The sequence below is a fragment of the Amblyomma americanum genome, chromosome 2, assembly GCF_052857255.1.
Source record: "Amblyomma americanum isolate KBUSLIRL-KWMA chromosome 2, ASM5285725v1, whole genome shotgun sequence".
NCBI classification, from domain to species: domain Eukaryota; kingdom Metazoa; phylum Arthropoda; class Arachnida; order Ixodida; family Ixodidae; genus Amblyomma; species Amblyomma americanum.
Genome location: NC_135498.1, coordinates 226,673,644 through 226,693,464, shown reverse-complemented (window position 1 = coordinate 226,693,464; position 19,821 = coordinate 226,673,644). Strand labels below are relative to the sequence as shown.

Below are 19,821 nucleotides of genomic sequence, written 5' to 3'. Positions count from 1 at the left end.
ATAATTGGGCGGAGCTTGAGTAATCTAGCTCTCGCCCAATTTGGACCAATAGCAAAGCAATTGCATCGTATGTACATGTGGGCGGAGCCCAGGGCTCGCCGGTCCGAGCCCAGTGGAATGCGCAGCTCGCTGCATGCGCATTCGATCCACCGGTTGCCACGCGTCGGGACAGAAAGGATTAGTGCCCGCAGCTCACCCTAAGCGCGGGCGTCACGCCTCGACGTACATTCCTCGATTCCCCCCCGGGCATGACCGCTCCTGGTAACAGGTGCGGGGGGGTCCATCGGCCCTGTGGGCTTCCACTTAACAAGCATCATCAAGCCTCATGTGATGATAGGCATGTGACGTGTCTAGCAGGGTGAACACTGAAGAGCCATGTAATTTTGAGAGGACAGTTTCAAATGTTGGCAGTGCGGGCACTTGATTTGTCTTGCTGAGCTTTCGTGGGTCAAGGCAGATCAGAAGAGAACCATCCTTTTTGTTTAGGACAACCACTGGGCTAATCCAACCCATGAGTTGACACGTTCTTCCTCCAGGCTGCTGCAATTATTGCCTAACCTTGTCTTAAGTGGTCGATGGGAAATTAAATGGCTGAGCATTTTTGTTTAGCATTATTGTGAACTCTCCAGGGAGACATCCAATTCTCTCAAATATGTCACTGTACTCTTCAATAATGCTCTTACAGCAGGCATCTAGGCCCAAGATGGAAGATGCTGGAAAACCAGTTTCAGCGCTGCTGATGTACCTGACAAGCTGCACTAGAAAAAGCAGTCTACCCGTGAGTGGTTACGCACGCACCGGGATCACTCAGCAGTGGAGGACTAAGCCATGTCTGCAGAGTTGAGGCTGACATCAGAATCAGCATCCAGTTTGAACGAGACATCACATCCATTCACTTCGATCGGTTGGAACCACGAACGGTGAGTACACCTAATAAGAGGAGCGTATCTTCATAAAATGCTCGCACAACTCATAACTTGTCCGGGTGCCATTGGCGTGGTGGCTCTGACTGCTGACACAATGCAGCAAAGTAATTGGGTTCGCCACATTTGTGGCATTGTTGGCTAAATGCTGGCCACAGCTCGAGTTCTTTGTGCACTAGCATGATGCTGTGGCAGTTGGTGGTATGCTGGTGCACCTCCCCGGGGTTGTTTCCGCTTGTCATCGGTTGTGAGCCCGGTTGGTTGTGCCTATCCAGTGCGAGCACCTAGCTTTTCTGCGGTTGCATTTCTTGGGCGTATATCTTGGACAATTGTGCTGCCATGCACTGGTCCATCACTTCCACCAATGCAGGTGTTTTTTCACGCAGAAGACATTCTCTGCGTGTACTGCCGTTTATTCCATGGACCAGCCGATCCGTGATTATGCGGTCACATGCGGTGCCAAACGCACATTGATCTGCATATCTGGCAACTGCCTGTGCAAATGCTTCAAAAGTCTTGACCTGCTTGGCTCATGCTGGGGAACATGAAAGACACATGCGTCATGTTGTGGTACTTTACAAAGTGCTAGTTGAGGTGCACCACGACGACTTTGAGCTTCTGCTCCACTGACAGGAATGCAAGGGTCTGGTACCTCTGCAAGAGCTTCAGATCTCCAAATGTGTAGCAGCAGCACGAAGCCGCGGTTTGTCATAATTCTTCATGTATTTTGTTGCCACCTCAAAGATATCGAACTTTTGTTTCCAATGTCTCCAGTTTTCCTGCGGGGTTGGATCTCAACAACAGTGGGATTGGTGGCAGGAACGACGCCATGGCACAGAAATGTAGTTACTGTTCCAGCGGAGAAACCACTGTTATATGTGGGTCCGTGACACGCCGTGTTGCATGACTTCGATTAACACCAGTCAAACCACACTTGTGACTATATTCTTCAGACTGCTCAGACAGACATGCTGCTGTCTGTTATTTCTCAAAAGACCCCCGATGTAGCCAGGATGGTCACATGCTGGCACGTCTTGGCAGACACTTTATTGTGTACCGTATTTTCCGGTGTATAAGTCGCACCACCCTTCAACGGAAGTTTTCGCGAAAAAAAAAATATATAAGTCGCACCGGTGTATAAGACGCACCTATTCACTTGATAGAAAGCTTTTCGAGGATCATGTTGCGAGAAAGTGTGACGAAAATATACGATTGCGGCGGCCGCCGCATATGCACATATCCCGTCATATGCTGTGCTGACACACGTGCATATGCTGTCCAAAGTCTAGACTACTTTTCAAAAATGATTTATTTGATACATACAGATGGTATGCACTTACAAACAGCGATTAAACGAAACCATCAAAGCCTTCTTCCTCCGAGTCGCTAACAAATAGTCCAGCAATTTCAGGTGTGAGGTCCGCTGGCGCATCACAGTCGTCCTCAGACTCGCTGCTGTCCACTTTGCCAACATCGTCACCGTTGGCTAACGGGATCAATCTGGCCATTTCGAACCCAGCTACAACTGTTTTTGTGGAAATGGAGTCCCAAGTGTCAGAGATCCATCTGGCCACTTCTCCAAACGTTGCACGTCTCATGTGTCCTGTTTTCGTAAAGCTGTGGTCCCCTTCGGACATCCACGACTCCCGCAACCGTCGCAGAACCGCTTTAAAGCTGCAGTTCACAGAAATGTCCAGCGACCGCAGCATCTTCGTCATGCCGCCGGGTATGACCACTGGAACGCAGTTCTTCGCACTAATCTTCTTTTTTATGAAATCGGTGATGTGCGCTCGCATACTGTCCATCACGAGCATTCCCTTATTGACGTGAAAAATCTGTCAGCTCAACGCGAAAAACATTGCTCGAGCCACACTCATATTTTCATCCATCCATCCTTTGGCATTAGCCTGTACCACCACAGCGGGAGGAAAGGAGTCCTTTAGTACCGTCTTCCGCTTAAAAATTAAGTTAAAATTTTTTCCCCTTTCTCAGCGACGCTCCTTCCAAGGTGAATATCAAACGTAAGCGGAACTTCGTCCATGTTTACAATGTGGCTCGCGTTGATATCCTTGATTGCAATTTCTCTTCTCACAAACGCACTGAAGTTTTCCAGTTGTTCCTGAAAGTCGTCACGGAGCTTCTGACACACTGTTGTGCGTGCTCGTATCACCAACTTATTTCTCTGCATAAAGCGAAAACACCAGGACGGACCACCCTTAAATCCAACAGTATTCATTTCTGTTGCTAAGGTCTTTGCCTTGAGACGGAGTTGCACTGTAGACAGCCCCCTGCCTTCGGCTCGTTGCTCGAGGACCCACGCGCGCAGACGATCTTCGAGCTCCAGCCAACGTGCCTTCTTGCCACGGTTGGCCATCTTGGTCGACTTCATTGTCCGGAGCACCCTAGTGGGTTTGCGCCAGTCCCGGAACAATTTCTCACTGACCTCGAACTGCCTTCCTGCAGCCCGGTTCCCATGTTCCTGTGCAAATTCAACAGCGCGCAGCTTGAATTTCGCGTCATAACTTTTTCACCTCGCAGGCGGCGTCATTGTTAGCGAGAAATAAGACACGACAGATGTGAAGCACGCAGCAACGATGAGTGCAATGAAGGTGTCACTGCGGACGGAAGTGACCTGAACGGAAGCGGCTCGAAAATACAAACTTGTTTTCGGCAAGCTGTGATTTTAAATATCAACAACACATGTTATTCTTTCACACTAAAAGTGTCTATAAGAATGTATAAGCTGCATTTCGTTTTGCAAGTCAATTTGATGTTACTTTGAGTTTTTTCCGAAATGTAGCTACTGTGCGCGTCAGAAGATGGCGTGCGGGTGTCGCACGTCATGTGGCAAGTCATATCTAGGTGTCGCGAGTCGCCGCCCGATTCAAAGTGTTCAGCCACATCCACCATGCATCCATCCTTCAATTTTCTGGGCTAGGGCGCATGCCTGCATCGATCCGATATTTTGCCATTTAAAAACTGCAAAATTCTTGGGTTCAACGTTCCGGAGCGACATATGGGCTATGAGGGACGCCATAGTAGTGGGCTCCAGATTACATTAAACCATCTGCAACTCTTGCTGACATCGCGCAGCACACAGGCACCTTTCCGGGCGCGGACCAGGCACGGCCGCCACAAGCCGGATTTATTTCATACATAAGCCACACCGGTGGATAAGACGCACCGACTTAAATTTCAGAAAAAAAAACGTGACTTATACACCGGAAAATACTGAGTGCAATGAACATGATGGTTACATTTTCATAAAAATACTGTTGTAGCAAAACTGAAAAATAGAGCTACGTAGTAGGTCCTTGAATTTTTTTCAATGTACGAACCCTGTGTCAGTGCTCTTTCATACATCTACTTGGCCAAGCGACAGCCGTGATGAGTCTGTGTGCTTGGTGAGGAGGTGGAGCCTCCTTATCTGCGCTGACGTGTAGCAAAGCAGTCCTCCAAACTCACTACCATGATGATGATCATCATCATCAGCCTGACTACGCCCTCTGCAGGGCAAATGCCTCTCCCATGAACAGTCTTTTGCCAGCTGCAGCCGCCATATCCTCGCAAACTTCTTAATCTCATCCACCCACCTAACCTTCTGCCGACCCCTGCTACGCTTTACTGTTCTTGGAATCCACTCCGTTACCCTTAAGGACCAGTGGTTATCTTGCCTTCGCAGTACATGCACTGCCCAAGCCCATTTCCTCCTCTTGATTTCAACCATGATGTCATTAACATGCGTTTGTTCCCTCACCATGTTCGCTTCACCTATCATTTTTCTTCCCATGGCTCGCTGCGTTGTCCTCAACTTGAGCTGAACCCTTTTCGTTAGCATCCACGTTTCTGCCCTGTAAGTGAATACCAGTAAGATACAGCTGTTGTACACTTTTCTCCTGAGGGATATTGGTAAACTGCCGTTCTTGATCTGAGAGAACCTTCCATATGCACTTCACTCCATTCCTATCCTTCAAGTTACTTCCGTCTCATTATCCGGATCAGCTGACACTACCTGCCCTAGAAGTAGACGTATTCCTTTACCACTTCCGGCACCACGCTGCCAATTGTGAACTGCTGTTCCCTTGCTAGACTGTTGAACATTATTTTGATTTTATGCATGTCAATTTTCAGACACACCATTCTGCTCTGTCTGTCTAACTCATTGATCATGCTTTTGCTTTGCAGTTCACCTCCTGAGTGACTCAGCAAGGCACTGTCATCAGCGAATCGCAGATTATTTAGGTATTCTCCATTTACTCTTATTCCCAACTGTTCCCAATTAAGGCCTCGGAATACCCCCTGTAAACAGGCGGTGAATAACATTGGCGAGGTCGTGTCTCCTTGCCTGACGCCCTTCCTTATTAGAATTTTATTGCTGACTTTATGGAGGACTATGGTAGCTGTACAGTTCCTATATATATCTGCCAGTATTTTGACATAAGGTTCATCTACACCCTGATTCCGCAATGCCTGCATGACTGCTGATGTTTCCACTGAGTCAAATGCTTTCTCATAATCAATGAAGGCTATATATAGGGGTTGATAATATTTTTCGCATTTCTCTATCACCTGACTGATAGTGTGAAAATGATCTATTGTGGAATATCCTTTACGAAAGCCAGCCTGATCATTTGGTTGATTAAAGTCTAACGTTGCCCTGACTCTATTAGCGATTACCTTAGTAAATACCTTGTCGGCAACAGACAGTAAGCTGATCGGTCTATAACTTTTCAAGTTCTTGGCATCTCCTTTCTTATGAATTAAGATTACGATTGCGTTCTTCCAATCTTCTGGTACAGTCGAGGTCATAAGGAATTGTGTATACAGGGCGGCTAGTTTTTCTAGCACAATGTCCGCACCGTCCTTCAACAGATCTGCTGTTACCTGATCCTCACCAGCGGCTTTTCCCCTTTGCATTGCTCCTAAGGCTTTCTTCCTCTTTCGTTACTGGCAGGATGTTGCATTGCTGTGCGCTACTGTCTCTATCATTAACGTTCTGATTATACTGGCTACTGTATAGATTTCTGTAGAACTCTTCGGCTATACTATCTTATCCATATTGCTAATGACATCGCCCTCCTTGTCTCTTAAAGCATACATCTGGTTTTTACCTATGCCTAGTTTCCTCTTCACTGCTTTTAGGCTACCTCTGTTTTTTAGAGCATTCTAGATTCTCTCCATATTAAACTTCCTTATGCCGTCTACCTTGTGCCTATTTATTAATTATACACTGAGAAAATAAACAACCTTCTATTTTGCATGAGTCTTGCGAGTTCCTTTAGCGTAAATCACAATTTCCATTTTTAGAACAAGGCTTGGTTTTGGGGCTTTAAGGTCTTAAAGCGACTCTGCTATGAGAGACGCCATAGCGAAGGTCTCCGGAAATTTCAACCACGTTGGGTTCTTTAATGCGCACTGACATCGCACAGTCCATGGGCCTCTAGATTTTTCAAGAACTTTCAAAGGTTATAAAAAATCAAGTAGTTTTAGAACCCTTGAAAATAGATTGTCAAATTCAACAGATTTCTAGGGTTTCAAGGATTTGTGCACACCCTGTGACAACTTCTGTGACAGTAACAAGCCAGTGTCAACAGAGGGGACCAGCAATTCCATCGTTGCCATCAGCATGTGGACTACATAAACTGCAGGCCTCTTATTCAACACAAAGTACAGAGCGCGGGTGACATATCTGTGAAGGAACCGAACTGCCCAGTCATCACACGCGACTGAGCCCATGCGGGCCGCAATCACGAAACCATGCGAGGTAACCTGAAAGATTCCCTCTATTTTCATGTGCACTTCCCCCCTTTTGTGATTTTCACCCCCTTATGCAGGCAGAGCACTTCCGCGCTACAGTGGTGGTTTGTTTGTTGCTGTATTGTATCGCTCGGGAGCAATAAATGCTCTTTCGAGTAGACGACTTGTCACACCGCTGCTTGGGGGTCTGACTGCAGAGCTGGTGCTAGACTACTGATAGCAGGAATAACCCACACAAGGTTTATCCACATCTCGCTTCCCATGCACAGAGAACAAGTAGGCCTTGCCACCATGTTCACAGCAAAGACAGCAAAGAGAGAATAGAATTGTGCAGCGGGACTCCCAGATGCCACACCCACAACACATTTAGAAGATTCCTAAAACTAGGGTGCTCAACATGGGAAGAAATCCTTACAAACTGCCAGCCGTGGCAGATATCAGTTTGAAAACTATGCCAATGAGTTAATTAACTGATATTTACTAATTAGCATAATGCGGTGGTTGGGTCAATGGAGAGCTCGTAGCCCCGGAAAAGACGATGCCATATGAGTGTTTGAATGGAAGAAAAAGTCATTCTCCAGAGTCCTGCAGTGCAAGGAAATGTGATGTTATCGGAACAGCGCAAAGACATGAGAAAGCATGATTTACACAAGAGCATACTGGTGCTAAAAGACGGAGACAACACACACAAGACAGGACTACTTTTCTTATTGGGCCATTGTCAATGTTGTAATCATTTCTTTCGTCCTTTCTGGCACGTGTGCTTTTGTTCAGTCACCCTTTATACCTTTTTTGCTTGGATCTCTTTGCCTGCTCGTGTGGCTATTAAGTGGTCTTTTTCATTAATAAACTTAGCTGGAAGTTGGCGCCAGTCCTGTCTTGCATGTGTTGTCTCCATCTTTTAGCGCCAGTAGGCTTTTGCGTAAACATTGTCATGCTACAACCAACTAGCTGAAATGAAAGTCTTGCTGGAACCTAAGATGAGTCTGTGCCCTCATTTCAAGTCCACATCTTTGTGCTGTTCTGACAATGCTCGTCCAACCTGGTCAAGCTTCCATGATGCTTTTTCTGTGCAAAACTGCATCAAGTGTGCAGGAAAGTACGTGTAAGCACATTGTCCACTGGTGACGTGTTGCAACGCCTATAGTGCCAATATGTGCCATGGCACGCCCTTTGTTTTGCTTTATCGGCATAATTAGCGCATTTCTCACGATTACACTTTTTCATGTGTCAAGCGCACAAGCAAAGCAAAACAAAGTGCAAATGAATCGGCACTTGAAAGTGGACATCCTCACAAAACAAGCAACCAAAACACACTCAGTGGAGCCATATCAGACTGTCCATTTTCAAGACGTTGCATGCTTGGCTCAACGCATGGCCTGAGCACATGCTGCTGCACCTCTGGGCGCAATAAAAGTGGTGAGGCTCAGACGCACCTGCATGTGGCTGAATCCACAGGTGCACCAGTGGTAGACGCGGCCCTTCTTCACCTCAAACCGAAATGGCTTCTTGTCATAGATACGCCCAGTGGCTGGCTGGCTGTAGGCCGAGTGGTACGCCTGCTCGGGGCGCGGCGACAGCTCCGGGAAAGGTGGCGCATCAGAGGAGGTGCCACTGCACCGAGTGTCCGGTAAAGCCACAGCCCAACGCACCTGCAGAGACCAGTCACTGATATGATCTGAACACAATGGCATCACTCGTGATGTCATTCGCTAGATCTTAACCCTGGCACAGAAAACGAGTGTAGTGGCAGAACCCAGACTGGATAAACATTCCAAATGCCACTTGGCACCCCAGGTGCTCTGAAATTTGCGTTACCGCAAGGGTCCATTTCGGCCAAGGCAGTGATTACCATCCACAGCAGTGCACCAAAGTAATGTAAGCGGGTACAGCAACTGCCCCTGGTGCTGGAGGAATTCCTGCACAGCACTTTATTACTCTACTAATTTAGTCTCACTTAATTATAATCACTGAATCTCCCCCAATGCTCTTTAACCTCTTCATCATCACCATCAGCGTGACTAAGTCCAATGCAGGACAAGGGCCTCTCCCACGTCTCTCGAATTAACCCTGTCCCCGCAACCTTCTAAATCTCATCAGCCTGGATAACTTTCTGCCACACCCTGTGATACTTGCCTTCGCAATTAGATGCCCTGCCCAAGCCCATTTCTTCTAGTCATTAACCTACGCATGTTCCCTTACCCACTCCGCTCTCCTACTGTACCAATCATTTTTCTTTCCGTAGCTCCATAGAATTTTAAGTTGAACCCTTATTTTTTGCCTCCACGCTTCTGCCCAATAGGTGAGTACCAGCAAGATACAGGTTGTTATGTGTTCTTTTCTTGTGAGGGATATTGGTAAACTGCCATTCATGATCTGAGAGAACATGCCAAATGTGCTCCACCCCATTCTTATTCTTCTAGTTATTCCACTCTCATGATCCGGATCAGCTGTCACTACCTGCCCTAAGTAGATGAATAACACCTCGCTACCAATCATAATCTATTGTTCCTTTTGATACTGCTGAACATTACTTTAATTTTTTGCACATTAAATTTTAGACCCACCATTCTGCTGTGACTGTCTAAGTCATTGATCATGCATTGCTTTGATCATCCCCTGATACACTTAGCAAGGCAATGCCATCAGTGAATAGCACATTTCTAAGGTATTCTCAATTAACTCTTATCCCCAACTGTTACCAATCCAGACATCTGAAATGCTTCAACAGCATGTTTATAGCACTAAAATGGCTGTGAAAACATTTTACAGCACAAAATAATGTTTATTAGCCATTATGTATTGCACACTGTTCCCACAAAGCATAAAACGTCTTAGAAAAGTCCTAAAATAGCTCGAAATGGCTTCACATGCCTTGAGCTAGATCAAAATGTTTCGTAGACGTCGATGGCAAAAAGTCTTTTTAGACACTCCTTTACAACGTCTGCAGTGACGTTTCTTCAGAAAAGTTTCTAGAACGTCTAACCCAAGACTATGTTAAGAAGACTGGCCTATAGACCTTGTGCAAAAATGCTGCCATCTACCGCAAAAAAGCCGAAACCAGCAAGCAACGCCATGTTGGGGGATTGCGGTCGCAGGATTGCCTGGTGAGGACCGTGTGAGCAGCTTTTTCGGTTTGGTGATCTTTTTAACGTTTAAGAAAAAAATAACGAGCGATGAGTGGTCTGCTGACCTTTCTGTAGATACCTATTATGCGTCGAAAACGCAGTCAGGAAGGCATCAGCAGCGAAGCTAGAATTCACAGCGGAGTATTATGTCAGCCTGCCGACGTTGAAGACCAGGGAGTGTACTGGGCAAGTATATTTTTTTCTTTTCATTTTAAAATGTCACACTAAAACCGTTCTTCAGCAGTTGTGCTCTGTTCGTTTGTTTTCTTCTTGCATGACGGCATTTCGCGATTGGGCACTCGATTACGAGTATGCCTTGGTGAAGCTTGCCGACTGCTGGTTTTTCTCAAGTGCTTAAGGCCGTCCGATGGTGCTGTGACAGCTTAGTATCTATGACCTTTAGATTATGTTGTACCGTTTCACTGCACGCAGAGTGCATATGTGTAGTGGGGTCCAGTGCTAAGAGAACAAGGGGACCAGCACTCTGCAGAACACCTGCTAAAGCTAAAGTGTTGGCCCGCAAGAACCAGCAGACTGCATCAGAAATTTGTTCTTCCGCGCAACTCTACTTTGCTCTTAGTCTGATTTGCTTTACGCAAGCTGACCATATGACAACAGATGAACTCTCCAATCTGTCTGCAGATCCATACGTGCCACTTCTGGCGATGCAGTTTAAAGTACAATTTTCATTTCAGAAACATACCCCTGATTGCAGCTTTGTTGCAAATGCGCAGGGGATTTCAGGGGAGCAAGCTGCTGAGCTAGTTGGTGATGCATGTTTTTGTAGAAGGCAGCGCAAAAAATGAACGAGGAACAGAAGAGAGGGCACAATTAGACGTTCATGAGCGCTAAAAAGCACTCGTGCACATCTGTGTCTTCTCTTCTGTCCCTCGTCCATATTTTGTGCTGCCGTCTATAAAAGCACAGTGATTTGTAGAAACAGTTTACACTTTGCTTGCATGCTTGGATATTATGGTTTTCTCTTTTTTGCTAAGAGGCAGAACATTGCCCCAATTAACGGAAGGGCATGGAAGTGTAGACTTTTGGCTAGTTGGTACGTTTCACACAAACGAGAAACAGCACAACTACAAGAGACTAGAAAAGGAAGTACATAGACACAAAGGTACATAGACAGCGCTGTGCTTGTCTATCTTTCTTTCTAGTCGTTTGTGTTTTCACTGTTTGTATTTTGTTTGACATGTAAGTAGTACACTGTCTACGTTTTACTGAAATGGTACTTGCACAAAAGCCTGCACTTTTGCTTCAGTACGATTTATTAACTTGCCATAGGTAACCCTGCCAGGAGGTCTAAATTAATCTGTGGGCTTCCATTGTGCTTTGGCGCGGCAAGCCTTAAAATCAAATCACGCTACAACAGTCCGGCCATTGTACGAATTGGTATTACATGTCGGCTGCTCATGACTGAACTGCTTACACTGCTTGCCTTTGCTTTTTTTACAGTGGCACTCGTTTTGTAGTTGCTATTTGTTGCTTATGCTACAGAAGCCGGAAGAAAAATGCCGACCTGTACACCATGCACCTTGCCTTCAGGAGAAACTGTAACTTTGCTGTCAGGAGAAACTGCAGCTGTCCAGCAGGAACATCTGGCTATTATCACCTGATGGCAATGCTGATGAGCATTCACCTCCAGAACCTTGGATACAAAGAGCTCTCTCCTACTGAGTTGCCAAAGCAGTGACAGCGGCCAAGAAGGACAATGGCTCCACAAAACATCTTAGATATTAACTGTAGAGGAGGGACGCCCAATGGTCCAGCTATAGCGCACCGCACGTAAGTTTGTACCACCAGCCCTTAAAGAACAGCAACAAAGGGAAGCAACAGTGAGGCTCTCGAATGAAGGAGGTTAATGGCTGCTGGGCAGCCATTCTAGCTGAAGCTGCTGCCTTGTTCAGGCGCAAACAGATTTACGCGGCCTACTCCGTATGCTGGTTACTAACACTTGGGATATGTGAAGGTCGATCCATTGCGGATCAGATCACCCGTGAGACTTGGCAAACAGAAGAATGCATATGACTTGAATACAAGCAAAACAACCATAAGGATAAAAAAAACTGGCACGTGAAGCTGAGTGGCAGACTCAAAACAAATCGCGTATGAGAAACTACTAGCTGACTGACGCAGTGCACCATAACCGCTAGCAGGCAGGAGTGCTCGTTAGCAAATACAAGAGAAGCAAACAGCTTGGTTTTGGGCCTTTTTATTTCTGCACAAGTTATTTGCTTTGCGACTTCGCCAATGATCAGATTATCAACTCTCAAAAAGCACTCAACGCTCGCAAGCAGCTTCCCGCTGGCCTCGCCTCGTGCTCCCGGCGAGAAATAAAATAAAGTGTATGAAGTTGGTACCCTCATCTTGTTTCTTGGTTATCCTTGGGTCCTTTTTGTATACAGCAGGGTGCAGAGCAGTATTTTGGCATCTTGGATGGCGATAGATGCCAACGTGCGCATCGCTAATCCCGTAGTACCTTACACGGCGGTATCCGGAGTCCCCCAACATGGCGGAAACATGCGCGGTCAACGCAAGGGGGTGCCAGTTTTTGCATAAGGCCTACATGTTCTGGCGATTGGCAGAAAGCTGTCACCGTGGATTAAAGAAAGCGTTTTCAGCCTTCATGTTGTATTTCATCCAACGAATGAAGCATGCAAGTACAACACATAAACTATTAGATGGCTGTGCGTTACACCAGTATTTTCACTTTACCTTTTGCAGAGCAGGCACACCGGTGCAAAGACTGCGCTTTGTACTCAAACTCTGACAGCGCGCTTTATCCTATACAGCCTGAAATCACAATAATCACGGTTCACATCGAGTACAACTAGCCAACCACTTGTAAGGCTGGTTTCTCTCTGTTCGCCCAGCAGCCATGGCCTTTTTTTTATGTCCACTGTGGAGTGCGACTGCAAACTTCTGTGTTGGAGCCTTCATGGGTGGCACGATCCTGGTACCTACCATGTATACCTATAACAGATGGCTGTCAACTGTCAACAGTTCCTTCCAGGCGGCAGTTTTTGTTCCCTTGAGGTATCTGCCATGCCATGTGCTTTGATCCAATATTACACTGTTTTTAACCTTAAGTAGCAGGTATGTTTTATTGAGGCAATAAAATGTTTGATTCTTTATTTGCAGCCATTTCTTGCTCCCACATTTTTTTTTATGTTACTGTGCTTTATGGAAGCCACATAATTTTGCCAAGAAGTTTTTTTCGCCTCTCTGACATCCATATCGGGCTTAATTAAGCTTTTGCCTTTTTGAAAATTGTGATTCTTGCGAGTTGGACACCTATGAAAAACACCCCAGGCCCTATTCTGTTGCTTTTTGGATTCCTTACATTCTTACATCTACCATACCTCGCGATTCTGGCGCACCACTCCTCTGGACTGGGGAGTAGCTAGGCATGCAGCACCGATGATACACTTCGTGAGAATTTCATTTAGTTCATCCATGCTAAGTGTTTCTGAGAAAACGGTTTCTAAACTAGCTTTTTCTCTGAACAATGCCGAGTCAGCTAAATGCAGCTTCCATCATCGTGGTTTAGTTGGCATAACTGCAAGTGAGGATGACAGGCTGATAAAAACTAGCAGGTGATCACTCCCATACGAGTTGTCTAAAACATCCCATTTAAAATCACTAAAAACAGGCAGAGAACTAAAAGACAGGTCTAGACAGCTCATTTTCCTAGAGGTTTGGAAACAGTATGTGGTCTTTTCCGTATTCAAAAGACATACATTATTTGTGAGGATAAAATCTTTGATTATTTGGTTCCTAGAGTCCCAGCGTTTGCTTCCCCAAAAAGGGGAACGAGCATTAAAATCCCCAACTACCAGATATGGCTCTGAAAGTTCATCGATCAGTTCTTGTAGATCATGGACTTTTAATGTTCAATGTGGAGGAAGATATACAGAACCGATTGTTATTGTTTTGTAGCTAACGATGCCTACCACCATCACCTCAAGTATTGTTTTGGGTTTGATTTCTTGAGCAGGGACGCCAGTTTGAACGACGATTGCGAAGCCTCCCGAAAGTCTATTTGCCTGCTCGGGATCGCATCTGAAAAGATTTATATTTTATAATGTTTCAGGATAAACACACGTTGCGGACCAAGACTGGTTTCCTGAAGACATAAAGACAGGCAGCATTGACCCTAAAATATGTGTTGAAATCATGAGTTCGACGAAAACTCGTCTGGTCGGGGTGAATCATAAAACGTGACATTGCAGACACCGACCACAACATAGAAAAGACGTTTCGGCTCCCGTACGGGAGCCTTGTTCAAAGTAAAAACGAGAAGCGGGTGCGCGAGCTTATGTATGCTTGAAAAGGGAGCGCAGGGAGCATGCATAAGCAGTTGTCAGATTTCCGTAGTTTCGGTTCAAGGTGTGACAGGCCGTTTGTATCGTTAAAGATTTCAGGTGAAGGTGAGGGAATTTCTTCTTTTTTGTCGCAAGATCTTGTGCCTTGTCCCAGCCGATAATATGCTGTTTCAATATGGAGTGTTCGGCGATAGCACTTGAATCCACTTTTCTGTTTTTAACATCGTTTTTATGATCTTTCAGGCGCCTTTCGAAGTTACCAGTTTCGCCCCTGTAGACGCAGTCGCACTCGGCCAACGTACAGGGATCTGGCGCCGCCATGGATGCCAGGAGCTTACACACTGTATTTCTACAGCTTCTGCAGGTGGTTGCTGCTATTCATCCGCTGTTCAACGCAATGTGTTTCCTTATCGACATCATCTACCTGGACCGTACTTGCCCGGATTTCATCGATGCCTGGTTTTGCCAAGAGCCAGCGCTGTCAGTTGTTGACTGCCTTACGTGCTGGCAACCACAGTCACCGGAAAACGGAGAACTACTTAAGCAACTGCCCCTGTCTGCCACTTCGGGATCTGGTGCCACCAAGGACGCCAGGAGCTTACACGCTGTCTACAGGTTCTGCAGGTGGTCGCTGCTATTCCTCCGCCGTTCAACGCAATGTGTTCCCTTATCGACATCATCTACGTGGATTGTACTTGCCCGGCTTTCATCGATGCCTGGTTTTGCCAAGAGCCAGCGCTGCCAGTTGTTGACTGCCTTACGTGCTGGCAACCATAGTCACCGGAAAACGAAGAACTACTTAAGCAACTGCCCCTGTCTGCCACTTCGGGATCTGGTGCCACCAAGGACGCCAGGAGCTTACACGCTGTCTACAGGTTCTGCAGGTGGTCGCTGCTATTCATCCGCCGTTCAACGCAATGTGTTCCCTTATTGACATCATCTACGTGGATTGTACTTGCCCGGCTTTCATCGATGCCTGGTTTTGCCAAGAGCCAGCGCTGCCAGTTGTTGACTGCCTTACGTGCTGGCAACCATAGTCACCGGAAAACGAAGAACTACTTAAGCAACTGCCCCTGTCTGCCACTTCGGGATCTGGTGCCACCAAGGACGCCAGGAGCTTACACACTGTATTTCTACAGGTTGGTGTTTCCTATCATAATGTACATGGCAAAGCGTTTAAAAAACTGGCATCAGATCCCTCATCTGTATACATTTGCTCTTGACTTAACTTTTCTTTGGTTTTGTTGTGAAGGTTCTGTTGAAGTTATCAAATGTGTTTGCTTTGTTGTGGAGATATCGAGGAAAATCCTGAGCCTCTTTCAGCTGAGCAAGAACAGAAAATGTTTGAGGCTATCATGCAGATACTGTCGTTGGTACAAACACAGGCTGACATTCTTAATGAAATTCGTTCGCTTCGGTCTGACCAGCAGGTACTCGAGAAAAAAGTAACTGACCTAGCCGCCAAGGTCGAAAGCGCAGAAAGTTGTGCCTTGTCCGTACCGCTCTTAAAGGACGCAGTAGAAAATATTTCAACGCGTGTTGAAACAGCAGTCTCTTTGCTTGCGGCATTGCACGATAGCCAGATGACTTGGATAAACGGTCATGAAGGAACAATTTGATAATTCATGGCCTCCCGGATGCAGAGAAAGAAACACGGACAGAATCAGAGGCAACAGTTGTTTCATTCCTTTCTGAAAAGCTAGACATTTCGGTTAGTCCGCAGTTTATAGAAAGAGCGCATCGACTAGGGCAGTATGAACCAGAAGGTATAAGGCAATTGATTGTCAAATTCTTGTCATTTAAAGACAAACAGCGAGTGCTTGCTGCTGCTCCTAAACTAAAAAATACGGATTTTTCTATCACCCAAGATTACTCGAAAGAAATAAGAACTGCTCAAAAAAAGTTATGTCAGTTTGCACGCGACCATGGTGGCTCATTTAAATTGAACTTTAACAAGCTCACCATGTCAAATGAAGTTTTTTCATCTATGACAGTACGAATGATAAAGTAACCAGTATGGGCCAATAGCCACCACGGAATGCTCCAGTAAGAAGATTGCAGCCAGCAAATGACTCAAAGCTCATTGTCATCAATTGCCGTAGTCTTAAAAACAAAAAGGATGAATTTGCTTCACTCTTAGATTTGGTTAACCCACACGTAGTTATTGGTACTGAATCCTGGTTAGACAGCACTATAAGCAACGAGATATTCCTGTCTAATTACACCGTTTATCGAAAGGACCGTAACGCACACAGCGGTGGTGTTTTTGTCATCGTGGAGAGCAGTTTGAGTAGCATACATATTAATGTCGAAAGCAAGTCATGTGAGACAGTTTGGTGCAAGGTTATTCTAAACAATGGTACCTCGATGGAATTTGGGTCGTTTTACAGGCCACCTGGTTCCAACACTCCCGAACCCTTATTCCAGTTAAGCGATATATTATTATCCTTAAATGCAATGAGTATTGTTCTCGGAGGAGTTTTCAACTTACCTAACATAGATTGGCTCTATCTTCGGCCGAAAATCAACACTAGTTTGCCTATTTACTCTGCCTTTCATGAAATGATCAATGCGCATTCCCTGTTTCAATTTGTAGGAAGTCCTACGAGAATAACCTCCACTGGCGCAACTCTGTTAGATTTACCGTTTTGCCCCGATCACACCCTCATTGCTTCTGTCGATTTAATACCCGGAATAAGCGACCATGAAATTGTCGTTGCAAGCCTTCCTTGCATTGCAAGCCGTCGCCGCAGTCTGCCACCACGACTGGTATTCCACTATGACCGAGCAGATTATGCTTCACTATCTAGAGATATTAGATGCATTCCTGTCCGATTTTAGACAACGCACCTCTTCCCTTGATTTAAACTCTGCATGGCATCTACTGAAAACCAAACTTTTATCGCTAACAAAGTCATTCGTTCTGTCGCACCGATAAGCCTTGGATAAACAGGAATGTTCGGGCATTGATAAACAGGAGACACCGCTTGTACCGCCTGTACTGCAAATCACCGAAACCTGAATTACGTGGCAAGATGAAAGAACTCAATAAAGAGATAGCAAAAGAAGTGTGCAAGGCGGAAAGTACGTATCTGGGCGTTCTGGGTGAAAAATTAAAGACCAACCCAAAAAAAGTCTGGAAGTACTTCAGAAGCAAGCAAGGAGCAAAGGATGCTATTCCGGATATTATAGATGACAATAATTATGCCGAAGACCTGAAAGGAAAAGCTGAACAGTTTAATAGCTATTTCGAATCTGTATACTTACATTCCAATCCCGAGGTTAGCGGCATACAAACTCTGCAGAATTTTCCACAAATGAACGAAATATCCTTTTCAGAACTGGGCATAACAACACTACTGCAAAAAGTGAACGAGAACTCTGCACCCAGTCCAGATCATATTTCAAATTACATAATAAAAAACTGTGCTGCGTCAATTGCCCCATTCCTAATGACTCTCTTTTAGAAATCATTCCGTCTTGGTGCCTTACCAGATGATTGGAAAACTGCAAATGTGGTTCCTGTTTTAAAAAGTGGGGACAAAACAAAATCCAGAAACTATAGACCAATATCCCTCACCAATGTTTCATGCAAAGCACTAGAACACATTATTTACTCCAATTTGGTGGCTCATCTCCAAGAAAACAATTTTTTTCTGCCCAACACAGCATGGTTTCAAAAGGGGACTTTCCTGTGACACCCAATTAATTGAGCTTTCTCATGATATAGCTCTATCAATTAACAATGGTAAGCAGGTTGATTGTATCTTTTTAGATTTTCAGGAGGCATTTGACTCTGTAGCACATAATTTGTTAATGGTAAAGCTGTCTGCGCTGAACATTTCCGTTGATCTTTTACGTTGTATTGAGGCCTATCTAGCTGACCGAAAACAGTGTGTAGTGCTTAACAGATTAAGTTCATCGCATAAAGCAGTCCTTTCAGGTGTCCCCCAGATATCTGTCCTGGGGCCCGTTCTCTTTTTGATATTTATTAATGATATATGTGAACAGGTATGATGTCATATCAGATTGTATGCTGATGATTGTTGTCTCTACCGTGAAATTAATGGCTCACATGATAGTGTACAATTACAAAGAGACCTTGACTCTATATTACTGTGGTGCAAAACGTAGAATTTGACATTGAATTTTACCAAATGCAGAGTTGTCCAGTTTACTAACAAACGTCATGTTCTGCATAGTGCATATTCTCTCGAAGATGAAAATCTGTCGATAGAATCAAGTTATAAGTACTTGGGTGTTTTGTTTAAAAATGACTTCTCCTGAAATGAACATATAGACTACATTGCAGCTAGGGCTGGCCGTGTCCTAAACTTATTAAAATGGAATTTCAAGCAAGCCCCTGCTAGAAACACTTTACTTTTCAAACATGCGTACAATATTGGAATACGGATGCTCCGCATGGTATCCTGCCACAAAAATATCTATTGCCGAATTAGAGCGCATACAAAAGCGTGAAGCATGATTTGTCTCCTCAAATTATAATTTCACCCAAAGCTCATCTGACATAATGATCAATCTGGGCTGGCCCCTTCTCCAAGAAAGAAGGAAATACATCCGCCTAAAGCTATTTCATAAAATTTATTCAGGTGCAACAGGTATAAGGAAAGGAACATATATACTTGATCCTACTACATATCTGCCAGAATAGATCCCTCATTAAAAGTTTGTGAATACAAGTGTTGAATCTACATATTCAAATGTGTTTTTCGCAAAATTAATTCTTGATTGGAATGGTTTACCGGAGCATATTGTGTCAGCGCCATCCTCTAGCTTTGACGGTGCTCTTGCCGAATTTTTGTTTACTGAGTGTGCAAAATTTTCTTCGTGTGCTTTGTGTACACAACTGTAGTTTTTGTATTCAGTTCTTGTATATACGTTGTTTTGAACATTTTTTTATTGTTCGAATATGCTGTGTATCTTGCGTTATCTTTTGAACATAGCGTTACATTTTTTTGTCGCTGAATTGTGCTACCTGTACGATTTTTCTATGTTTTCCCCCCTACAATAATGCCCGTTTCAGGGCACTGTAGGTATCTGAATAAACAAATAAAAGTAAAAGACGTTCTTCCAAAAGAAAAATATCCCGGCGTGGTTCACAGCATTCCCTGCTCCGAGTGCGACTGCGTCTACATTGGTGAAACTGGTAACTTCGAAAGGCATCTGAAAGATCATAAAACCAACGTTAAAAACAAAAAAAGTGGATTCCAGTGCTATCGCTGAACACTCCATATCGAAACAGCATATTATTGACTGGGACAAGGCACAAGTTCTTGCGATAAAAAAGAAGAAATTCTCTCGCCTTCACCTGGAAATTCTCTCGCCCTCACGATACAAGCGACCTATCACACCATGAACTGAAACTGCGGAAATCTGACAACTGCTTACGCATGCTCCTTGCGCCCCCTTTTCAAGCATACATAAGCTTGCGCACCCGCTTCTCGTTTTTAACAAGGTGATGGTTCGGGCTAGTGGGTATGCATAATGTTCCACAGCGCTTGTGTTTGTCCCCCGAGTTGTTGCTGCACTATGGAACATAATTCTCGTTTTTACTGCGAACAAGGCTCCTGTACGGGAGCCGAAACGTCTTTTGTGTATTCTTTTTCTATGTTGAGGTTGGCGTCTGCAATGTCACGTTTTAAAATATGTGTTATGTCACTG

At 44.9% G+C, this 19,821-nt stretch overlaps 1 protein-coding gene across 1 annotated transcript in view; it reads right to left on the bottom strand.

Annotated features, from left to right (window-relative positions):
• LOC144122204 (uncharacterized) overlaps window positions 1–19,821 on the bottom strand; it is a 78,166-nt gene that overhangs the window by 17,925 nt on the left and 40,420 nt on the right. The window contains exon 2 of the mRNA XM_077655789.1: window positions 8,117–8,332. Coding sequence (XP_077511915.1) covers window positions 8,117–8,332 — 216 coding nt within the window. The remainder of the gene's footprint in view (window positions 1–8,116; window positions 8,333–19,821) is intronic.